Raw genomic sequence first — 26,714 nt, forward strand, 5'->3', positions numbered from 1 at the left:
ATAATAATAATATTTTGTATTATTATTATTATATTACAGAAGCGTCCACACCTGTGGAGATAACGGTCATCGCGTCTGGCCGCGAAACCAGGTGGCCCGGGTTCGAATCCCGGTCGGGGCAAGTTACCTGGTTGAGTTTTTTCCGGGTTTTTCCCTCAACCCAATACGAGCAAATGCTGGGTAACTTTCGGTGCTGGACCCCGGACTCATTTCACCGGCATTATCACCTTCATTTCATTCAGACGCTAAATAACCTGTGATGTTGATACAGCGTCGTAAAATAACCCAATAAAATAAAAAAAATATTACAGAAGCCAAAAGTACATGATATACTGATCGGCCTTAAAAAGCCAATGGACGATCTGAAACTTTTTAGCAATTTATAAATTATTTTTCCAGTATACAGTGATAACCTTTTGCCATGAACCAGTAGGCTAATGTAGTTGGAAACAAATTTTAGGGGATACTATTGAAATCTCCTTTGCCAGACTAGACTCTGTATGGACTCGTACTGCACTCTTTTTCCAAAGTTACTTCTTCGTCATACAGACCACCTTCCAGTTCGCAGCCACAATTGCATATAAGGCAAGAAATTAAACGCCGGTGGCCCAGCACTTTTTAGGAACAAAAGCCTGGAAATTCTTTTACTAGAAGAGTACAAATATCGTTCATTATAGTAATGCTCATTCACATTCTTTAGTTGACATTGAAATAGAGTCTATGATATGTAACTGGACTCAAGATTCATGAACGCACAAAAGTAACAATATTTCCCTGCTGCTAACATTACGCCTGAGCGAGTTTTAAAATTAGAGAATCGGTGCTGCAGAATTCTTCATAAGATTAGTGTAATGCAGTGGCATTTACTCAAATTTTCAAATTAGCGAATCAGAGTTGCAAATTTCTTGAGGTGCCATGCCATAAAGTTAGTGTTAATTACTTATAGAAATACCATGAAGGTATGCAAGCCTGAAATTATCAAATCAAAACTACTTCTGAAGTACCAGGCCATGGTTTTTGATAAAACAACGAATGGACATGCGTTTAAGCAAATGATATAAAATGCTAGCCGCTACTTTTATGCCAGAGTAAAAAAACAACGGTAAAGATTATGCGTAGGTTTGCAAAATAAATCACCGATTAACATCGACAACAACCAACATAGAGAATTCAAAATTGCAAGCTTAGTATCTTCAAAGAGAGCTATTCGTTCGTGACCCCCAAAGGAACCTGACTCACTTTTCCCGCAAGTATAAATCGATAGCGAGATCAATCAGTTTAAGAATAAATGTGTTGAAGAAATTAACCGTAACTATTAAGAGCGCTATTTGTCAGTACGCAATCACGGGTAATCACGTATAAAAGAGATTCAGTTGGGGTCTATAGAAAAATCATCTGGCGAAATTTTACGTCCTAAAAAAAAAAGACACATTATAATTGAAAACAAGAACTGTGACGACTCAAAAGTAAGACCTGTCTCCTCCAAACGCTAAAAGATTTCATGAAGGTGGAACATGTGTTACTGCGAGATAGAAAAAATATCATTACATTATCTAAATAGTTCTACACATACTTGAATTTAATGTCGGAATAAACCTTATCGACAAGGCCTAGTCACAGCTTTTGCTCCAGTCGCAATGCCAAAAAGGAACACAACAAAACTCTTACGAATTCCAATCAGTCGCGAACGAAGTAAGATTTCTCTGATTCCTTAAGCGAAGTTTGATGATGCATATTAAGGTCGGGAGACGTAAGATCTTAGCACCAGCGAACCGATGCAAGCAGAATGAATGCCAGACAAAGTGGTGGATCGCATATGAAGCATGAATACGTTGGTTGAGCTTTCTATAGTCGACAACTTTCTTAACGCGAATTCCTTTTCGGGAACAGGAAAATGTATACAGCGTGCAAAGAAACAGAGGATCATTATTTAACAAAAGAAAATTTAGCTTAGGTGGCGATAAATGATAGAGATGTGATCGTGCCGAGGTTGTATTCAGCTGTACCTCATACTCACAATCTGAAGTGTGTCCCAAGTTTGATTTGAAAAACTGAGTAAAACTGAAAACAAAACTAGAAATTGAGAAGTTTCTTCATCATACTAATGCGAAAATGATGTATCTTGTTGAAAAAATTACGAAGATACCGCGAGAGGACGAGAAGAAGCGTCAAATTGAAATTTTTTCGTGTATCTGGTGTGTAAATGGGTGAATTTATATACTTTTGGGGTGCTGAATTCAGCGGAAAAATCAGTTTCTTTCTATCACGTCACATTTCCTAGATACACAGCACTAACACAACGACAGTAATACGATATTGGTAAATTCAAGAATAACATAACACTTAGAACCACACTAAAGTTTTCTTGACAAAATAAAAATCCGTTATAAACCAACAAATCACTTTCCAGCTTATCAGGTATTCATCTGAGAATGAGACTTGGATCTATTAGGACTGAGGCAGGGTGACCCACCTGTCAACATCGGATTCATGAATACTACCCAGATCATCTGTCGAATTTGGACATCGCATCATATAGGAATCACAATGGTCGATGTAAGCCTACTTCCTTAAATGCAAGCCTCCGTCACGTGTCCGGCTCTTGAAAAGCAAGCAAAACAAATACCTCGACGTGAGATATACAGCATGAACCATAAGTAATGTCATTAATTTCAGGGGGTTATTCTTTGAGATATTTCAAACAGAAAAATCGAATACAATTTTGCTGGTTTTCGTTTCTTTTCGAGATAAAAATTGTTTTATAAGAAACATTTCTTAGGATATTTTGAGAAAGCAATTGATTTAATTCCCAATGTACACATTCAATTTAAGAGAGCAGTGTATTGTGACAATAAATGATTGAAAGAACTTTATTTTTGTCCTTTAAATGTGCAGAAATTTGATCCGAACAAATGTAAATTTTCGTTCTGAAAAGGAATTTTTCAATGTTACATTTTTTCGAATCAAATTTCTACACATTTATTGGACAAAACTAAAATTCTTTCAATCATTTATTATCATAGTGCACTACTCTCTTAAATTCACTGATTATGTTGGAAATTTAATCAATGGCTTTCCCAAAACACGCTATGAAATGTTTGATATAAAACAATTTTTATCTCGGAAAGGAAGCAAAATTGTATTGACTTTTTTTCTTTGAAATATCTCAAAGAATAAGGCCTGAAATTAATGACATTTCTTGCGATTTATCCTGTATGTAAGACTACATGACTCCCGAACAGCTGATAATGGTTGGCTGATATATAGATTGAAACAATCGGCAGCAAAAACATTTGTTTATTTCACATACAATCACTGTGACCTCATTTAGAAAGTCAGAACGCTTAGGAGCAAGGGTTAAATGGGAACTAGTAACAAGGTTTAACCCAATTAGACTAAAATTAAAAACTTAGGAATCATTACAAGGAATCTTAAACCGAGTCTGTGGCTCAACACTGTCGCGCTGATTTTCCATCCAGCCGGCCCGGGTTCTATCCCTGGCAGCTTGTGGTGAAAATTATGTTAGACGAAGCAAATGTTGGATAGGTTCTTCTCGCCATACTCCTGTTTTCTTTTGTCATTCCACCAACAATTTCAACTAGCCCCTCATTTCATCTATCATCTGCAATGTAAAAATAGACCGAAATAAATTCTTTGGGGGGGGGGGGGAATACGGGTTTGAGCCCCGGGCCACTCGTCTGCGGATTGGACCTGGGTCTTTCAGGGGCTGAGGCAGAATGGTCCACCAGTCGGCGTAGAATTCAAGATGTTGATACAGGAAAGACTTGGGGCTCCGGGCCGCAGGAGCTTATCAGGCTACCCGTTTGCGAATGAGACCTGACTCTACCAGGAGCTACGGTAGGATGGCTCACCTGTCAGCGTCGAATTCAGAATTCCACCTGTGGACTTTGGATGTCATCCCATATATTGGGCGCACAATGGGCCAAAGTATGCATAAATATATGGACCGGTCTCGGATTCAGCCCTCGAAAAGCCAATTAAAACCATTGAATCTTAAAATTCTACTATGTAACATAGCCTGATAACGAAAACTAGCTCCGAACAGATTTGAAGAGTCCACTGCAAGAATGATGGATGTCATTTGGAATACATTTTTCAGGAGAAGCAGTTGAAAGTTTGAAATGCTTAGTGCTCAAATCTTAACTGTGATTTTCCGATCATTACTGGACAATAACTTAGTATCAGTGTTAATGCCATATAACTCTCTATGTACATTCTATATGTCTTAATCTATGCATTGACAGTTTTGGTTCATTTTCGACAAAGTGACATCCATCATTCTTGCAGTGGATTCTTTATTTATTATTATTCGTCTATCTGTTTATCTTTCTGTCTCACGGACTTTGTATATTTCTGTCTCTCTTCCTCTCCGTCTTTTTGTCCTATCTGTATATTTGTCTACGAGATTGTTCAGCTGTGTACATTTCTTATACGACGAGGAAATTATTGTAAGAAGCTCGTTTAATTGTAATCTACAATTTAAATCCTATTTGTCTAAAAATAAATGCAAGATTTTACGTTATTTCGCAACATAATACAAAATAGTAATTTATTTGAAAGTGTTTGAGTTAATTTATTGACTTTTTTAAATAAAGAACCCGCTGAACGAAACAGGCACGTTGTATGTCGTCATAATGATGAAAATTCCCATGTAGTTGAAGAAACAAAGCATCAGCACCGATTCTCAATCAACGTATGGGCAGGCGTTCTTGGCGATAGATTAAGGGTCATACGTGCTACCACAGAGATTAACTGGGGCTCGTTATCAGGATTTTCTAATTAATGTATTGCCTACCATGCAGGAGTATGTGCAATGTCAGCAAAGACTACAGATGTGGTTCATGCATGATGGCACACCAGCACATTTTTTCCGCAATGAGCGTGAACACCTGAAGCTGAATTTCAGGACCGCTGGATTGATTGGTGAGGCCCCACACTTTGGCCTGCTCGTTCCTCTAAACTAAATCCCCTAGACTTTTGGTTATCAAGAACAACCAGGTCAATTTTACGCCGAAGGGCAGAGGAATGCATTGCCATGAATGGACGTCATATTGAGCACCTCCTATGAACAAGTGTTCAGACCTCAGAAAATATGTTCGTGTTTTGATGCATACTAGCACCTCCTAAAATATTGGATACTTTTTTCTTAACATTCTGTATTTGTAATTCTTCATTTCGGCAATAAACTGATATTCCCAATAATTCCATTAATTCTGTATCTTTTCGTTGTTAATAAATGGTGATAGCATCAAAATATCTTGTAACTGTTCATTTCTTCAATGGTTAATGTCTGAACACAAAAGTCAGTCACCGTAATAATTTCATGTATTTTGCATATCTTTTCTTTTTGTAAATATCTCCTATTTAGTTTCTTCAAAGATTAATTAATTAATATGTAAACAAAACAATACTCGTAATAATCCATTTCTGCTACATTTGTTTCTTGTAAATATAGTCTACAGAGTGAACCGTAAGTAATTTCATTAATTACAGGGGGTTATTCTTTGAGATATTTTAGAAAAAAAAGTTTCATAAAGTTTTGTCATTTTTGCTACATTTTCGAGATAAAAATTGTTTTTGTATGAAACATTGCATACCTTGTTTTGGGAAACACATTGATTGAATTCCCAATATGCTCAGTCAATTTAAAAGAGCAGTGTATTATGATAAGAAATTATTGAAAGAATTTTAGTTTTGCCCTTTATATGAGCAGAAATTTGATACGAACGAATGTAACATTTTAAAATACCGGTACCTTTTCACAACGAAAAGTTACATTTGTTCAGATCAAATTTCCAAACATTCAAAGGACAAACCTAAAATTTTTTCATTAATTTATTATCATAATACACTGCTCTCTTAAACTAACTGAGCGTACTAGGAATTAAATCAATGACTTTCCCAAAACACCTATCATATGTTTTATATTTTTTTCTCGAAAAAGAAGCAAAAACCATCAAAATGTTATTAAATTGTTTTGTTTTAATTGCCTCAAAGAATAACCCATTGAAATTAATAAAATACTTACGATTCACCCTGTATATCAGTGTCTGTCCAACTTTTGCGTATTTTTCCATATATTGAATAATTAATTAATATGTAAACCAGTCAATCACAGCATTAATCCATTTTCACCTGGTTTGTTTTTGTTTTTTAATATATTTTCAGTGACAGAAGAGTGCCTGCACACCTACGCTTTATACAATGTTAACACTATAACTCTTCTTTAGTAATCCTAATATCAGTTAAGCGAACAGTGGCCTGATTTGTTCGTCTTGCCATTGATCTTGAAACTCTTCAGAAAAATGTAATTTATAAGAAACTGCCCCTAGGATTAAACTTCGCTTCTCTACACAATCATAAATCGAGCTGGATGATTTTTATGTTCTATCTTACATTATCTAACCTAATCTATCTCTGTCTATCTGTGTAAAAGCACAGTCTAGTATATACTGTACAGTCATGAAGCTTGAGTTGTGAGGGTGCTAGGAACAATAGGCTGTGCCGGTACTATTTCGCATTGTCTGTAATGAGGCGATATTAGCGATCCTAGTGGTTAGCAACTATCTGTGGATGCATATTTACTACATATTTAGCTTCGTGACTGTATATACTAGACTGTGGTAAAAGTGTCAACTGGAGAGAGAGAGAGAGAGTGGGGGTGGGGTGTGTGTGTGTGTGTATGTGTGTTAGTGTGTGTGTGTGTAATGGTAGGTCATAAAAGCCCAAGAATCGGTAAAAGCAAACACCGATAGGAGACAAAGAAATCTTCAATATATCCATCCAGTTAATATTCGATTAAGAGTTTACTTCTGGAGATAATTGTGTAATTGTGATCATAGTTAGTAGCCAAATAGTGCAGACGCTGTTCACTTCGCAGTGTAGTTAGGGTTTCCTGACGAGATGTGATATTGGATAATGCTGAAAATCGTTAGGCGTGTTCGCACAACGATATTGGATGCCCGTTATTACTCAGATGGTGGGGGGGGGGAGAGGCTCACGAATCCATAACCATAAAATGATGGCTTCATATCTCCGACTTCAGGGTGTTTGTAACTCACATCTTGCAGTACTGATTGTGGGATATTCTGGAATATTGTTCAATCCGAGATAATTACACATTGTCTTGAAGTCAGGGCCGTATTCATACACATTCTTAGCGCGGGCTTCCGGTGGATGATCAGCGAACTAATGTTTTTCGTATTCATAAACCAGTGTTACAGATATATGATATGATATGATATGATATGATATGATATGATATGATATGATATGATATGCTATATGATATGATATATGATATGATATGATACGATATAACATATGATATATGATTTATTATATGATATGATATATGATATGATATGATATGATATGATATGATATGATATGATATGATATATGACATGACATGATATGATATGATATGATATATGATACGATACGATATATGATATGATACATGATACGATATGATATGATATGATATGATATGATATGATATGATATGATATGATATGATATGATATGATATGATATGATATGATATGATATGATATGATATGATGATATATATCATATGATATGATATGATATATGATATGATATGATGCGATATATGATATGATATATGATACGATACGATATATGATATGATATGATATATGATATGATATGATGATATGATATGATATGAAATGTATTATATGATATGATATGATTATGATATGATATGATACGATATATGATATGATATGATATGATATGATATGATATGATATGATATGATATGATATGATATGATATGATATGATATGATATGATACAGGATATGATATGATATGATATGATACGATACAGGATATGATATGATATGATGTGATATATGATATGATATGACATGATATGATATGATATGATATGATATATGATATGATATGATATGATATGATATGATATGATATGATATGATATGATATGATATGATATGATATGATATGATATGATATGATATGATATGATATGATATGATATGATGTACGATATATGATATATATGATATGATACGATATATGATATGAAATGTTATGATACGATATGATATATTATATGATATGATATATGATATGATATGATATGGTAGGATAGGATAGGATAGGATAGGATAGGATAGGATAGGATAGGATAGGATACGAATCCTGTACAAGTAACCAGTCGATAGCCGTGGCTAGTTTAGCACGCTCGTAACGCGGGCTAGAGGTCTATGAAAGTGTATAATCCGTCATTAAGGCTGGACGCAGGAAAATAATGTTCGGAATATAAAGTTTCTATTGTTTTCACGTGTTAAATACTAGGTCATGGTACCTTGTTGACTAGTTTCAGCCTGTGGGCTATCCTCAGAACTGGGTGGTCTTCGAGCTTTCAGTTTTTAAGCTTCGATTGTTTTTGAAAATAAATTTCCATCTGTAAGACATAAATTAACATTGTAAAGATGGACATTTTCGTGTCCTCTTAACGAACTTCACCCAAATCGGCCACCTATTTCTCATTCAACCATAAGTAGAATAGAAGCGAAATTCAGAGAACATTGACATGAAAAGACAATTTTCTGTTAAGAAGATTTTGTTTTATTTTGATTTCGTCAATAAAAACGCTTTTAGACATAAATGCGAGATTCGCATCGACAGAAAGCAAAGAGTAAAAGCTAAGGAGATTATTAACATTATAAATGTCCTGTGTTCACTTTTTGAACTTTTTCATTCAAGATTCGGTATATATGTGTAAACTTTAACATATTGCGATGGTCGTGGACATGTACACTGAATACTACTACTACTACTACTACTACTACTACTACTACTACTGCTGCTGCCGCTACATTTTAGTTGGTTATTTAACGACCTGTATCAACTACTAGGTTATTTAGCGTCGATGGGATTGGTGAGCGAGCTTGTATTTGCGAGATAATTGCCGAGGATTCGCCATAGATTACCTGACATTCTCTTTACGGTTGGGAAAACCTCGGAAAAACCCAACTAGGTAATCAGTCGAAGCGGGAATCCAACCCACGCCCGAGCGCAACTCGGGATCGGGAGACAAGCGCCTCAGCCGACTGAGCTACGCCAGTGGCTTACTACTACTACTATTGCTACTACTGCTATTGTTACTACTACAGTACTACTACTGCTGCTACATCAAATCCTGGATAGTTTATTTCGTATACTTTGTTATTAATGGAATAAGTCAAATCCAGACTTCATTTTTATATTCTTTTTTTTTTTCTAAGTGTTATATTTATAGTTCTGCAAATAATTTGGAATTTCTTTATTGTTTTTTTTTAATTGTAGTACACTTATAAATCTAATTTCAGTAAATTAACCGTTCCAGGTTAATTCGTCCATAACACAATATCCAATATAAAGAAAGTCCATTACAAAAATATCCACAACTAAAACGACCAATGAAATAAGATCACTAATCAAAATATCCAATATGGAGAAATGTTCACAAGTCAAAATGTTAATGTATAGAAATGTCCAATATGGTGGTCATAGAATCGATAATTTAATGGAAGGTTTCCACTCTAAATTTCAGAAAATATTTTCTGGACATCATATCACTATTTGGAGATTTATAAAAAAAAAAAACATAATTCAAAAACAGAATGAGACAGAGAATACCATAATCCAAATTCACTGTGATCACATAAGCGTAGGGCAACTCGTAAACAAGAACTACATTACAAATCAACGGCGAATTGAAGGGATTGTACCGCTACAATCAATATAAGAACAATAATAATTTGAAACAGTATCTGTGGCCACTTCATATCATATGAACCTGCATAGTTACCTCGGTGAAAAATAAAATTAGGCAATATTGTAGGCCTAAATTTAGGTTACATTTCACTGACTATTACACTTTTAGTATGTCATACCACTTTTGACCAATAAAACGGTACAAAAGATCGTGTTTCAACCAATCGTGGCTGTTTATCGTTACACTTTTATCATTTCCCTAGCAGTTGCTTATTTTTATTATTTTCCTAGTATTCGTTTCTCTTTATCATTTCCCTAGCATTTGTTTTTTTTTTTTTTTTTTTTTTTTTTGCCAACATTTCAAACTGCAAATTCTTTACGGTACTATAGAACGTGCTTTGTGATCGCCATTTGTTTCCCGCATAGATAATCGACTGAAAATGGCGGCTCTGTTCAAACGTTTTGGTGAAGTTAACATTAGTGAAATAGAATTTTAGTAAGTCAATTCATACCTATTTTATTGTATTAAAGTACTTTATTTCTTCTCATTCTTAATATACTTTCTTCTGTTTTTATCACCTCCCTACCATTTGTTTCTTTGTTTGCCAACTGCAAATTCTTTACGGTACTAGATATCCTGTGCGATCATCATTTGTTTCCCGAATGGATAGTCAACTGAAAATGGCGATTCCATTCAAACGTTTTGGGAAGCTAACATTAGTGAAATACTAGTAGAATTTTAGTAAGTCAATTAATATTTTATTGTATTAGAGTACTTTGTTACTTCTAATCTTTATATACTTTCTTCTAATCGTGTAATAGACAATTAAATCCCACTCGAGTTTTGATTTTCTCTAGATAAATAAAAAACTCTAGTGAGATTACTGTTGATAAAGTATTAATTTGCAATATTAATAAATATTTTTATGGACATCCATGAGACTGTACACGTAATAACTCCAGACATTTTTATAGCAACATTTCATGACTGTGGACATTTTTGATACGGGATGTTTAATGCCTATGGACATTGAAGATAATGGCTATTTATTGACTGTGGACATATTTCATAATGTACATTTAAAGCCTCATTACATTTTTGATACTGGACATTAATAATGGTGGACATTTCGCAGTGGACTAATTAACTGATTATCGAATTAACAGTTGTGTTAATCCCTTTAATAGTTTAAATTACATGTCTAAAAACAAAATGTATAGACAAGGTCAGTTAAATTACAAAGAAATTGTACAATCAAAAAGTTCGCCAAGATTAGTCTATAAAACGGATTTAAAATTAACCAACTAGAGGTGTAAAATTTGAGAGCAGCTCTGCTTAAATTAAAAATATGGGATGGAAATTTATTTACAACCTTCAGTGACATTTGACAAAGGTTATTTGGGGGGGGGGGGGATTAGCAAGTCTACATATTATCATATTAAAATCATTTCCTGTCTTGTCTCATAGGAATGAATATCATTTCTTAATGTTAATGTTGGAAGATTATCTTTAACAAAGAAAATTAACTCTAGAATATATAAATTTATTACAGTCATGATTTTGTTTTTCACAAATAATTGTTTACAATGCTCATTAAAAGCTGCATTTGGTAAAATTCTTATGGCCCTTTTTTGAAGCAATAGGACCCTATTTATAAAAACACTGTTAGCCCAGAGCAGTATACCATAGATAAGAGCACTATGAAAGTAAGCAAAATAAGCATCACGAATATAGTTTTCATCTACAACAGTTTTTAATCTCTTAAGGAGAAATGAAAGTTTAGTAGAAATATGATCAATAAGACTTTCCCATATCAACTTGGAATCAACAATAATTCCTAACATCTTAAACTGACTTTGTTCATGATCGGTCTTCTTAAGAGTAAAAATCACAGTTCAGTTTTTGCTGGGTTAAACAAAAATCCATTTGCATTAAACCAAACTTCAGCATCTCTTAAATTATGTTGAGCAAAGCTTTTCAAATATACTGTACATCTTGATTACACAACTTTCAACACTGTATCGCTTCGGAATATGTATTATATGACATATGCAGAACACATCAAAATGCTAACCACACCTATAGAGACATCAACACAGACACGGAAATGCTACACATTCAACCAAAAAGCCAGAAACTAAACACACTAGAACAATATGAAATATATAGACACAAAAAACACACCCCCAATGAAATTCTCAGCACAGAACTCAATTTCAGAACACACACACTCTTTGACTCCACATTACACCATACAAACACACCCTCACAGGAAACAAAACAAGAGGCGCCAAGACCAACAACGACCAGTTCTGAGGATGACAGTCATGATATTGTTTTTTACAAATAATGGTTTACAATGCTCATTACAAGCTGCATTTGATATAATTCTTATGGCCCTTTTTTGAAGCAATAGGACCCTATTTATAAAAACACTGTTGCCTCATAGCAGTACACCATAGGTAAGAGTACATTGAAAGTAAGCAAAATAAGCATCACGAATATAGTTTTCATGTACAACAGTTTTTAATCTCTTAAGGAGAAACTAACTTCTTGAAAGTTTAGTAGATATGTGATCAATATGACTTTCCCATATCAACTTGGAATCAACAATAATTCCTAACATCTTAAACTGACTTTGTTCATGATCGGTCTTCTTTAGAGTAAAAATTACACGTTCAGTTTTAGCTGGATTCAACAGAAATCCATTTGCATTAAACCAAACTTCAGCGTCTCTTAAATTATGTTGAGCAAAGCTTTTCAAATAGTTAATATCACTATGGTTAATTAAAAAAGTAGTATCATCCGCGTACCGAACAGTATCAGTACACTACCGGTATAGCCTATGTGCAATTTCTTGTTGTAGTACTTTTTATTGTAGTGAGTTGTTTTTTTCAGACAGCAGATACTCATATAAATGAGTTGTTCAGAGCAAAAGTGGTGTAAGTCAAAAATGGGCACTGAGGGTTAAAATAAACATTCTGTAAGTCAGGCAACAGTGATTTGAGACACAGTTGGGTGGATAAAAATTTCTACAAATAAACGCTATAGTAGCTTATAAAAAATGAATGGTCCCCTTAACGCCAGCAGTCTGCATAAATTAGGAAAATTTCTTTTTAGAGTTAAAATTAGATGGGAAGAGAAAGTCAAAGCTATAACGGATATGGAATTATAAATGTTGAGTAGTCGGACACGACAGGAAACTACGAAAAGTAGTCAATGAAGTTAACAGAATAATTTTTGAGAGATTGAGTATAGAAGTGAAAAAGCTAAAGTAAAAGTTTTAAATACAAGAGCTGTAATTATTATTATTATTATTATTATTATTATTATTATTATTATTATTATTATTATTATTATTAGGGTGTACAGAGGATACTTATAGGTTCAATATGCAATTGTTCTTGTAATGTTTGTATACAGCGTATTCCGAATCTCACCGGTCCGGTGGCATCAATGACTCCACGTTGCAGCGACATAAGGAACAAAACTGCTGGAAGGATCGATGGCTGTCATGGCGACTGTACAAGTTGTTGTCTCTGCTACGCTAGCAAAATTTTGCGAAATTTTCGTACTGCCATCTCGTTCAAAGAAAACCTAGCATAAACAATTTATTTCTTGAACCGGTAGTAATAACTGGTCCGTTGACATGTTCGCTGATAAGTCGTTAACATATTGTTTTTACGTTGCGCTCATTACAAACAATACAGCAGAACTAAAGCAGAACACACCGCCATGACACAACTGTGCACGATGTTATTCGTCTGCTAATTCCCGCCCTATACAAGAACCAATCAGATTCACTGATGGCGGCTGATGGAGACTGCCACCACCTCTGCAAGTTGATGGCACCGGTGCGACACCGGTGGAGCATCAATGACGTCATCGGTGAAATTCGGAACACCGTGATGCCATCGGATTGCTCACCGATGAGATTCGGAATACGCTCATAGAGAGTGATGGCGGATTAAGAACTGGAACACATCTAATCCTCCATGACGTGAACAAAGATGAATGAAATAAATAAATATAAATATAAAAAAAATCTGTAAAATATAGCGCAAAGTAACAATTAATAATCAATTTATTTAAACTATTAATAGTCAGTGGACAGCACGACGGACACATTAATTGCTACTTTGCGCTGTATTTTACAGAATTTTTACTTTAAACCTCATTACCCAATTTTGACTTACACCACTTTTGCTCAGAACGGCTCAGATAAGAAGACATGGGCATGGAATTGGTCGTGACTGTGTACAGTAAATTAAATGCGTTATTCACAGGTCTTCGGATGTTCAGTTGTGCTGATGTCGCATTTGCATTTCATAACATTTCTCTTCCCTAATGGCGATTATAGGTTTCGTTGCCAGGTGTAACAATGGAATATGATTTTTCAGCCTTTACATAGGGGTGCACTAGCTCAACAAAGGATAGGAACTGCCGCTTTGTTTTAACTAAATCACGACGGGAATCTTCAGTACCACAAGCCATGCCACGCGCAGATAAAAACGGCACGACTGGACTCGGGACGAATATGAGAAGATGAAACTTTACAGCATTGTAATACATATAACAGGTAGGTAGCCCGGTTTTGTGAGTAAGGGTAAACGAGATAAGAACAATGGTTGTGATGCGGTTCCCTCTCCCTTCACAAAACAATAGCATCACGCAACACAAACAAACAAATGAAAGGCGTACAGGGCCTCCGTTACCAACATAACATTTCTACATACAGAACAGAATCTGCTGCTTTTGTGAAATCCTATTGGTAAATGAGTTTCTGCTGGTTCAGAAATATGCTGATTGTAATGTAATGGTTATGAAAGTAATGCGACAGACGCAAAACTACGTGCATATAGGATAATGCAATGTCTTCTTCCAACTTTATTGGAAACTAACCGTTTCAATACCGAGTTAGCTCTCTGGTAGCGTCTCTGCCTGCAGACTAGATAGCCCGGATTCGACCCCCGGTGGAGTCAGAAATTTTCATGTAAAATTTCTACTTTGGGACTAGATAGATAGCTGGATTTATTGAGTAATATTAGATGGATATTTATTTGTCATCAACATTTATATTAGTTATGGTGTACCATAACTTATGTATACGGGTTTCGCCATAACTTTCTATTACATATATCTACAATTAGTATGCAATCCCGACAGCCTGTTGAACTAAGTCTTCTACTCTCGCTATTATCTTAACTCCAACAGTCAATTTCTTCCCATTGATCTTAAATGTCCACCATCTGTTCGTTCCACACTTAACGTTCCTTTCAGCATTCTGATCTTGCTAACTAAATTTATATATAATTCCGTCTTTCTACATTACATCTAACTCGTAACACTTCACCCGGTTATACTCATTGGGATCTGTTTTCTATCTAATATACGTTATTCTAATAATCTTATTAAACCTTGACATGAGTATCTAGTTCACTTCAGTTTGATTATTCATTTCTTAACCGCAATCGATACTCAGAAAAACTATAGCAAATGGATTTATTGAGTAATATTATACATACAAATGTTATATTATCATAATTTTCTCTAAAATCCAATGCAGGGACTTCTGACCAAATGTGCTTTGTAACTAAAACAAGTCCTACTTTGTGGGTTTCAACCCCCTCACCTGTGATTATATCCAATCACTCTCTAAAAGAACACACATATTGAAATGAAAATGGCACAACAAAACACATTATATAATATCTGCAGTGCCTGAGAAAAGTGACATAAGTCAGTTTCCACAAATCTTTTTTGATAATTTATTGACAACTTACAGAACATCTGCTCGCTTGGAAAAAGAGACATAAGTATTTCTCCCATTACAATAATTCATACAGAAAAAAATCAAATCGACATAAACCAGTGTAAGTTGTCAATAAATTATCAAAAAGGTTTGTGGAAACTGACTTATGTCATTTTCCCAGGCACTGCAGATATATCCTAACCTAAAACGGACATAAAAGTGTATAATTCGGTAGATACCATTATCCCTTCTTCAATTCGCATCACAAACTTCAACAGCTGAAGTTCTAATCTGTCTCGCCTTCAATAGGAACAACCCAGTCTTTTGTTCTTATTCTCTATTCCTCATGAGGTTAAGACTTTCAAGCGAACTCCTATTCTGACTTAGCATCGAGGGTGGTAGATATTTTCTCCGTACATGTTCCAATTCGACACACTGCAATAAAATTTGTTCTACGATTTCACATTGTCAGATCGTAAATGGGCAATATTTTGAACTTTTAATTTTATTAATTGAACATTTGCTTCTGTAACACATTTAATTTAACTATTTATTTTGTTACCATAGCAACGTTTGATAGCTTGTGTAACCATGGAGAATAATATATAAAATCTTTCAGATGGTATACAGAAAAATAAATAGTGTAATTTAAAAATGTTTCTGATGACGTCACAACTCGCAGAACAATTATATCAAGAATGGTTTGTTTTTGTGAAAATTACTTTTAAAATATAATGTTTTATGTGTCCGAGCGTTTTTCGAAAAACATATAGAAAATATGCGTGACTTTGAAACGCACTGTATCTAGAGAAAAGGTCAATTTATGAACCAACTGTCCCTTATTACAAAACATCATATAAACTCAGGGATATAGAAGTCATCGGATTAATGGTGGGCGCTAGAGGGACCATAACAAAACAATTCGTCTCATTCTGTCATAAATTTGGAGTCCCAACAACAACAATTAAGGAAATTTCTATGATAGCTTTGAAGGGTACTCTGCAGATTTTACGGCGACACTTGTACTTCAATTCAAATTACTCTTGAATTTTCTCATTCTATTTTTTATCTGTTTTTTATTTCACTACAAATTTTAATTATTGTAAAACATAGTCTACTGTAAATTTCAGTTTATTGTAAACAAACTTCTTGTAAGAGATTTTTAATGTCACATCTTAAATGTTACTGATTAACATTCTTTGTCTTTGGCAACCTCACCAAGTTGAGGAAGATTAAAAATTAAAAATTAAAATTTAAAATTATTAAATCACCACTGAAGATAGCAATAATATTTAGAATTCTTACTTTTAGTTTTATCTCACACATTATTACAGCCTATGTCAAGAAATATTTTTAAGAATTTAAAGCAATCTTTGATTTTACAATAGGTGTAGCATCTGCCAGAATATATGAAGTATAATCTTTCATTTCTTTTCTTCTTCTTTTTTTTAAGTTGGCTTTGAACAAATGGTCGTTCTAAATTTTTTAGAAAAAATCAAGGATTTCAACATCGTTTCAAATTCATACTTCAGAAGCTTTGAAACTATTTGATTATCTGAGGTGTCAAAATTTGCCTTTGAATTTAGTTTGATGATAGTGGACTGTGCGTAGTGATAATCAGTCTATAGTCCTATCAGAATAAATTATTGCATCATTACGTTACTATATCGCACATTACGTTATTTGTGAACATTTCCTTATTCCCACAGGACCCGTTCTTCTGTTCTGTGAATAGTTTAAGCTTCATAATATCGGATATCGGTCTCTAATTCCATTTGTCGCGATAGTTAATGGAATGCATGTAATTGGCTTGGGAGCACGCAGTGTGGACAGTATCATCTCCAGCTTTCAAAGTAATCATATTATCAAGCTCCATCTCCAGATAAATTGATTCTGGCATTCATGTCGCACAACTGGGAACAAGACATACTGTGTCGACAAGGGACAAGGACGGTTATTTAATGATATTTCCGTAGAAAAATTATCTGTGACAAGTGAGAAAATTACTTTTCCAATTATGAATTCCAGGATTTTGGAGGATTTCCTATATTCTTTGTTAAGTCATTGCTAAAAATGCAAAGCGTTCAATTCAATATGGCATGTAATAATTATTTTATGTTTTACTGAACTTCGATGTTTAGTTTATGCTCGACCATGCCGAAATGTAGTAATTATACACCTGGTAGCAGCCCTTTAATGGACCTCATTAAAGTACACCTATTCATTAAAGTTCAGGTGTTCCACCAATCAGAAAACACCATTGTAGCAATATGAAAGCGCAAGTATCGATTATTCTCGGATATGCAATCGAAAGACAACTAGCGAAACGTCACGGAGGCTGGAAATCCAATACTGTTGCAGAAGGTTATGTTCTGTTACTATAATAATTAGCGTTAATTGTAAATAATATTCAAATAAATTCAATTTGTCATCTCGTTTTTCTATGCCTAAATCAATTTCAACGTTATATCAAGATTAATGTTTATTTTACTCTCTAGATTATATCAAGGTCAATGACATCTGTTTCTTGGAAAAATCAATACTTTCGCGTCTGCGCACATCTCACAATTTACGAGATATTGCACAAGGTCAGTTCCGCTCCCCAGTCAGATAAGAATAACATGAATACTTATGAATAATTTCAAGTTAGAAATATGGTTGAGCATAAAAAGTTGTATGAAACTTGCCTATAATGGTAATTAAGACGTTCGTATGAAAATTATGAAATTCGCTTGCGCTCGTTTCATAAACGTACTCGCGTCTTAATTACTAACATTATAGGCTCGTTGCATAATGTAGTAATATTTCATATGCGATTATACTTATAAACACGTCACAATATATTTTCGTAACTTCAAAGACATAAACGAGTGTATGCACAGACATTTGAATGATTCATAACATACTAAAGATGCTACACAGCTGTCACTGTCATGTACAGAGGACATAGATTATTTTTAACAAAATCTTGGGAAGGATGGGTGGAACGGAGAAAAATTCTCTCCGACACCGGGATTTGAACCCGGGTTTTCCGCTCTATGTGCTGACGCTCTATCCGCTAAGCCAGGCCTGCAAAACTGTAGCTATTGAGAGCGACTGCTTTCCTCCCATTTCTTACCCCCACCCACCTTTTCTACCTGTGCGGTCACGGCGTTCTAGTTACGCTCGGCTGCATCAACATTCATTCTCGGGGCGGAAGTCGATCATCCCCAATAGAAGTGGAGTGAGGCTGACGTCATAGTTCCCCTACTTTGCGAGTTCTGCAGTCCTGCACTAAGCCACACAGAATTCCCATTCCGATGCCGGATTGAATCCTCTCAGCTTAAGTTCCACCTCTTAGGTTTCCTCTAGTGGCCAACCCTCATCCACTGCGTCATAGATGTATGACAGTGGCACAATGTCAAACACATTATGTGCAGAGGTGCACTCATTACGAGTGACCAAGTGGCCGAAATCCGACGGAATAAGCGCCCTCCTAAATCACTATGTGATTATTTCCGCATATCATATTGGGAATCCGGTGTGGCTTAGTGGATAGAGCGTCAGCACGTAGAGCGAAAAACCCGGGTTCAAATCCCGGTGCCGAAGAGAATTTTTCTCCGTTCCACCTATCCTTCATCATATGATGACTCAGAATTTCAGCATGGAAATATCATATAGCTATACTTCGGTACATCGTAATAAAATCTTGGGAGCCTGCTAACAGAATTACTGTGGAATATTGAATCTTTCCCAACCTTCTGCGTTTTCAGCCAAATATACCTCTCACAAGGTGCATTCGCGAAGTGCGTGACTCATAATGGTATAAAATCAAATACGATGGATAATTCAGCTGTAATCAATGTTTATGTACCAATTATAGCTGCCAATAGTGGTAATTATACAATGTTTATGAGCATAGATAGGTATTTGTATAATAATGAATACGAAAGGAAAGTCAGCTATAAATAATGATTATAATTATTGTACTAATTTTAGCTCTCCTTACATATACTTAAACACGTTTGTGGGTGTTGATGTAGAAATCCGTTAAGTACAATTCATTCTAAACGACAATAAGCACATTGGATGAATGATGCATTTCTACAGTTGGGAGTTGAGCAATTCGAATCTACAGTGTCCCAGATAACATTGGTAGGAGCTTCAAAGGCAACACATTTAACTGGAAAAGTAGCTTTCTTCAAGGAATGTTTAATCATGTTAGTGAATATGGGGGCACTGACCTGATTATGGAACAAACATTACTATTGGGTTTTTTGTACATTGAATCGGTAAATTACTATGAATTTTTTATGATAATTAATATTTTTATTTTTTATTCTTTTATAATAAGAAATTCTAATAATTTACTGATTAATTCTACAGAAAAACCCTACAGTAACTTTTGATCCCATGTCGTATAAGGATCCATATAAGTGAATATCAGTTAAGAATAATGTAAATTGTGACGCAAGGGACTTTTTACATGTAGGCTATAATAACGCGATTCAGTATTTTAATAAAGTATTATAACATGCAAACCACTTATCATAGGCGAATGAAATTTTGTACATTTATCATTATTAACCACATATACCAGTCAATCAAAATGAGGTGAATCTAGCTTCGTAAGTATGATAGTTACTGATTTCACTATTGTGAACCCTTAAAAATATGGAACTTTGGAAATTTCAGTATAATATCCCCTGAACGAGCCGAACGAAGTAGTCAACACTTGTGGTCATATACTCCATTTTATATCACGGAGTGCAGTTCAGTGGCTCCTTTGAACACCCACTTACAGATGTATGACTTCCTACACAAACAACTCTGACCAGTCCATCCTGTCCCCTCGTCTCAACATTGCACAGTTGCCACAATCCTGGCGACTCTCGAAATGTGAGGATTCGTGGCCGTCATTCCCCATCTGGACGCCAAGTGTTTGGAAGAAAAGATCGTAATATCATAAGCTGACCGCCCAATGAATACTAGAGAATACACTCTCATTGATACTTTCGTGCTAATTGACGGGATTCTTGGAATTCTGAAAAGATGTGGTAACTCTGTCTCCACATGGATTTGACAGGACCCTGTCAATTCTTCTGACATAGGGTTGTGATTGGTTACTAACAGGCAAAGACAAGATTTTCGTCACAGTAAGGAAGACATTTATTTATGACAACCAATTAGTAGGGGGCAGTAGGAGGTCTGTCAGCAAAGTCCTTTCTATGAAACTGCACTCGATGAAATAAATGGACTATATCTATCTGACTTGGTGATGGAACCTGTAGACTATGTAGTTCCGAATCGTTGCTAATGTTAAGTTCCAGAACACGGTGGAATACCCAAAAATCTATTTCTGAATAGCAATATCTTAATTCGGATTTACTTGGCTCTTTGGGTTCTTTGAAGTATGGGACGTCTCGGGCAATACATTTAAAAGCAATATCGTGCTCCGATGGGGTTCGGGCTCAGGGTGAACTGGTCGAGCCGGGACGGTATGGGTTTCAAAATTTTGACCCATGCAGATCCCTAGGTTTTTGACATTTCTTTCAAATCCTGAGACTGAACTAAGTGATTGTCACCATTGGGAATCCCATGAGAAAATCCAACGTTACGTTGTTTAATATTTAATCGTAATGTATTCTTTTTCTTCCGGAGCACACTTAAATGAATCGATCAATCGAATAAATATGGATTATTCGAAAATAAAAAAATAACTGTTAAACCGATAACTCTATTATTAGCAATCATTAAACTCAAATTAATATTTAAAACTAATATTTCCTGAATATTGCAGAAATTTGAAGAAACGTCAATCTTATCAATAGTTATGTTTACGATTTATTGACATAACTGTAAAAGCTACACTTAAGGAAAGCATTTGCGAATTGCATTGAAACTTTGTATTCTCTCACACCACACACGGGACTGATGTCTGGTTTGCGTTGCGTTATTTCATGCTACTGTCACCTCCAACTGCTATTCAGAAGTTGTAGTGCTTATACTTACAAATTATAACAAGCAAACATTCTCATGGGGACAGATAAAAAGTTATTTTTTTCTTCCACCATGTTAATAATGCCAAAACAAGTGCTTATACAAATTTTGGCCACTGGAGCGCAATTACGAGTACCATCCAGAAAGTAAGCTTCCCTGGAGTCGTTTACAGAAAGAAAACACAATTTCATGGAAAGATTTATTGAAACATGCAGAAATTGCTGAGCTGGTTTTCAATATAGTCCCTACCGCAATTGAGACATTTGTCATACCATGGCATCAACTATTGTTCCCCTGTGTCGTAGAAGTCTGCCTCCTGAGATCGGAACCAATGTATGACAGCCGTCTGCATGTCTCTGTTGATCTCACGGTATGACGAATGTCTCAGTTCCGGTCGGGAATATGTTTAGAAATAGCTCAACAATTGCTGTATCTGTTCCTACTGTAACTTTTATTCAACAATAATGTGACTTTTATTTATTACTTCAATCACACATCCGTCAACAATGGGTATTCAATTCTACACAGCAGTCGTTATTGCACTCCACAGAACGACAATGACAATTCACGTGGATTATTGAGAAGAACAACAATGTACTCCTAACCTCAACTAATGTTCACAAAGCACTATATACAAACAAAACTGTCAGTTCTCAGTTCACAGTTCGTTCGCCTTGGCTAGTTCATCTAGCTCACTCATACAGTTCACTGCACTTCGAGCCCAAGACTTCCAGATACAGTTCACTGCACTTTGAACCCAAGACTTCCGGATACGCCGCACTCGCCTGGACGCTGCCACAATTGCAGACCTACTCAAGTTCAATGCACGTCGAACCCAGATCCTCGCCTGGACGCTGCAACAGTTGCGGACCCATTCAAGCTCACTGCACGTCGAACTCAGATCTTCGCCTGGTCGCTGCCACAGTTGCGGTCCTCCTCACGTCGAATCCCGCTCTCGAAGGCTGGCTGGCTTCCTTGCTCGCTCGCTGCTGGTTCACTGACTAACTTTTTGCGGCTCACTTGCCCTTTTATTTATTAGATCACACGTTCCCGAATGTACTGTGTCGCGAAGCATCTGGGCCTCCATAACAATCTGCTTCCAGACGTTTCCTTACTTCCGCGCAGTCGGTTTTCTTCACCTCTCTCTGCGCCGTGCCCCAGCGCCCGCCGAAGCTCGCGCTCCTTTCCCCCTGCCTTCCTTCCCGCGCACCTTCTTTCTCCCCAGACGCGCGCGAAACTCCTCGAGGCAACTAGAATCTTCCAGCACGGTTGTCACACTATAAATGTTTTCATGAAATTGTGTTTTCTTTCCGTAAGCGGCTCCAGAGAAACTTACTTTCTGGACGGTACTTATAATTGAGCTCGAGTGGCCAAAATTAGTATAAGCACTTATTTTGACATTATTAATATCGTAGAAGAAAAAAATAACTTTTTATCTGCCCCCCCCCCCATGAGAATGTTTGCTTGTAAGATGTCCGTAGTGAAATTGTTATAAAGGAAAATATGTCGCCGACAGGAATATTGAAGGTACGTCTTTTTTGTAGTGGCTTCCTTGACGTCTGGATGCCTGATTGCGCTTGTTGCAGATCCGCCGCACATAATCGACGTGGGGCCAGACCGGGTGATGACGGCGCCCCTGTACTCGCAGGCCACGTTCAGCTGCACAGCGGAAGGCAACCCCTCGCCTTCTTACCAGTGGCTGCAGAAGTTGCCCACGCAGGAGGGCACCGTGCTCATCCGGAGCTCGGACGCACGCCTCCACATCAACAACGTCACCTACGACTACAAGGGCGACTACGTCTGCAAGGCCACCAACGTGATCGCCGGCGTCGAGCGACTCGTGCAGAGCGAAGCCATCTCCGTGCAGGTCGTCGGTACGACAATTGATTATTATTATTATTATTATTATTATTATTATTATTATTATTATTATTATTATCATTATTATTATTGTTGTTGTCTCAGTCAAACGTACAGCAGAGTCCGTATAGGTCAGTTTCTGTCAGATGCGTTTCCAATTCACTGTGGGCTAAAGCAAGGAGATGCACTATCACCTTTACTTTTTAACTTTGCTCTAGAGTACGCCATTAGGAAAGTCCAGTATAACAGAGAGGGTTTGGAATTGAATGGGTTACATCAGCTGCTTGTCTATGCGTATGACGTGAATATATTAGGAGAAAATCCACAAAAGATTAGGGAAAACATGGGAATTTTACTTTAAGTTTTGTATCCGACAGATAATGGCGAAAAAATGGGAGTATAAGGGTACACTGCATCAGTTATTCATAGATTTCAAAAAGGCATATGACTCGGTTAAGAGAGAAGTTTTATATGATATTCTTATTGAATTTGGTATTCCCAAGAAACTAGTTCGATTAATTAAAATGTGTCTCAGTGAATCGTACAGCAGAGTTCGTATAGGTCAATTTCTGTCAGATGCGTTTCAAATTCAGTGTGGGCTAAAGCAAGGAGATGCACTATCACCTTCACTTTTTAACTTTGCTGTAGAGTATGCCATTAGGAAAGTCCAGGATAACAGAGAGGGTTTGGAATTGAACGGGTTACATCAGCTTCTTGTCTATGCGGTTGACTTGAATATATTAGGAGAAAATCCACAAAAGATTAGGGAGAACACGGGAATTTTACTGGAAGCAAGTAAAGAGATAGGTTTGGAAGTAAATCCCGAAAAGACAAAGTATATGATTATGTCTCGTGACCAGAATATTGTACGAAATGGAAATATAAAAACTGGAAATTTATCCTTTGAAGAGGTGGAAAAATTCAAATACCTGGGAGCAACAGTAACAAATATAAATGATACTCGGGAGGAAATTAAACACAGAATAAATATGGGAAATGCCTGTTATTATTCGGTTGAGAAGCTTTTATCATGCAGTCTGCTGTCAAAAAATCTGAAAGTTATATTAACCGGTTGTTCTTTATGGTTGTGAAACTTGGACTCTCGCTTTGAGAGAGGAACATAGGTTAAAGGTGTTTGAGAATAAGGTGCTTAGGAAAATATTTGGGGCTAAGAGGGATGAGAGGGAGAATGGAGAAAGTTACACAACACAGAACTGCACACATTGTATTCTTCACCTGACATAATTAGGAACATTAAATCCAGACGTTTGAGATGGGCAGGGCATGTAGCACGTATGGGCGAATCCAGAAATGCATATAGAGTGTTAGTTGGGAGGCCGGAGGGAAAAAAACCCTTGGGGAGGCCGAGACGTAGATGGGAAGATAATATTAAAATGGATTTGAGGGAGTTGGGATATGATAATAGAGACTGGATTAATCTTGCTCAGGATAGGACCAATGGCGGGCTTATCTGAGGGCGGCAATGAACCTCCGGGTTCCTTAAAAGCCAGTAAGTAAGTATTATTATTATTATTATTATTATTATTATTATTATTATTATTATTATTATTATTATTATGCGTGGGATCCCTGCCCGTTAATTATAGGTCGGCGTATCTTTCCTACAATGAGGTTTGAGTTAGCTCATCAGTACCTTACGATAAAATCACTCACTATTCACCATAAAATAAAATTTAATTAACGAAAAACCAGCAAAATAATTACAGTAAAAATACTTGTGACATATTATCTTAGTAACGTCCGATTCTTCCTGCTTGCATAGCACTTTCATGTAACTCAGTTCTATTACACCTCGGATAATACCAGGCCGAGCATACATACTCCGTTAAGGTCCATGTTCCACATCAATAAACCAAAATTACGCAACCAACATATCTCATCTCCAGTATCGTCAAATTTGTAGAACACCACATTCAACAGCGCAACATAGACGAATGTCGTGCGTTTCCCTTAAAATAATGGCAACATAGAATTTTACAGGCACCCAGCTCGTATCTGACGGGAGTCGAAACCTGCTACTCGGAGGTCGAACGGCGACACCAATGTCGCCGTGTGTAAGACGGGAGTCGATCGCTGAAATGCTCTCCTCGACGTTTTCTCCTGCAGGGTCCTTCACTGACTCTCGCCTCTCGACGTTTCGTACCAGGTCCCATCCGACAAGGAGAGAGAAAAAAAAAGTTATATTTCAAATGAGACAATACGCGTGCTTAGACTCGAACCTAATAAGGGAACTCAGTAAATTTTGAACCTAGATACATAACATGAAGCTCGCTTCCTTTCGACAATGTAAGGGAACAGTAAAAACATGCCGAACTCTGCGTAAAGAAATTAAACTACATGGTAACGTAAGAGAGAGAGCTAATAAAGAACAAATTAAGAAAAAAGAAAACAGAAAAATCAAATAAAGAAGATAGAACAATGGATCAAGCATGGTGACGTAAGCCTACGCCACATTATTATTATTATTATTATTATTATTATTATTATTATTATTATTATTATTATTATTATTATTACTACTACTACTATTGTTATTTTGTCGTTTAGTCAACTGTCCAAAGACAGGTCTGAACCTCACAAGTGATACCAAGAAGGCACCACTTATGAGGCATCTAGGCCAGGAGATAATGGGATATCATGGCCAGTTACTTCTCCCCTCCATTGTATTCATCGCTACTACTACTACTACTACTACTACTACTACTACTACTACTACTACTACTGCTACTAGTCCACACCTGTGGTGTAACGGTTAGCGCGTCTAGCCGCGAAACCAGGTGGCCCGGGATCGATTCCCGGTCGGGACAAGTTACCTGGTTGAGGTTTTTTCCGGGGTTTTCTCTCAACTCAATATGAGCAAATTCTGGGTAACTTTCGGTGTTGGACCCCGGACTCATTTCACCGGCATTATCACCTTCATCTCATTCAGACGCTAAATAACCTAAGCTGTTGATAAAACGGTTTAAAATAACCTACTAAAATAAAAAACTACTACTACTACTACTACTACTACTACTATTACTACTACTACTTTTTGGAATATTATTTTTGGTTTATCGACGGTAGCATTAACAAATGTTTGGGATTGGTCCAGGATTAAAACGTTTTAACCTTCTCCAATATTTTAATGTAAATGAAATAGAGGAATGAACATAAGAAAAACTGAAACAAACACTGAACGAGCTATGTCGTAAGTTCCAAAAAATCAAGATTTAAAAATATACAAAGACATTTTGAAATAACAAAACACCGAACGTAAGATAAAAGTTTTTCATAGATAACTCGCTTCATCATCATCATTCTTGTTTCCATCATCCTCGAC

The 26,714-nt window shown here is 36.2% G+C and overlaps 1 protein-coding gene across 2 annotated transcripts in view; it reads left to right on the forward strand.

Annotated features, from left to right (window-relative positions):
• LOC138700208 (irregular chiasm C-roughest protein) overlaps positions 1 to 26,714 on the forward strand; it is an 831,933-nt gene that overhangs the window by 694,076 nt on the left and 111,143 nt on the right. For both annotated transcript variants that reach the window (XM_069826656.1, XM_069826657.1), the window contains exon 6: positions 23,098 to 23,385. In XM_069826656.1, the coding sequence (XP_069682757.1) occupies positions 23,098 to 23,385 (288 nt within the window). The remainder of the gene's footprint in view (positions 1 to 23,097; positions 23,386 to 26,714) is intronic.

Source organism: Periplaneta americana, chromosome 5 (genome assembly GCF_040183065.1).
Source record: "Periplaneta americana isolate PAMFEO1 chromosome 5, P.americana_PAMFEO1_priV1, whole genome shotgun sequence".
Classification (NCBI taxonomy): domain Eukaryota; kingdom Metazoa; phylum Arthropoda; class Insecta; order Blattodea; family Blattidae; genus Periplaneta; species Periplaneta americana.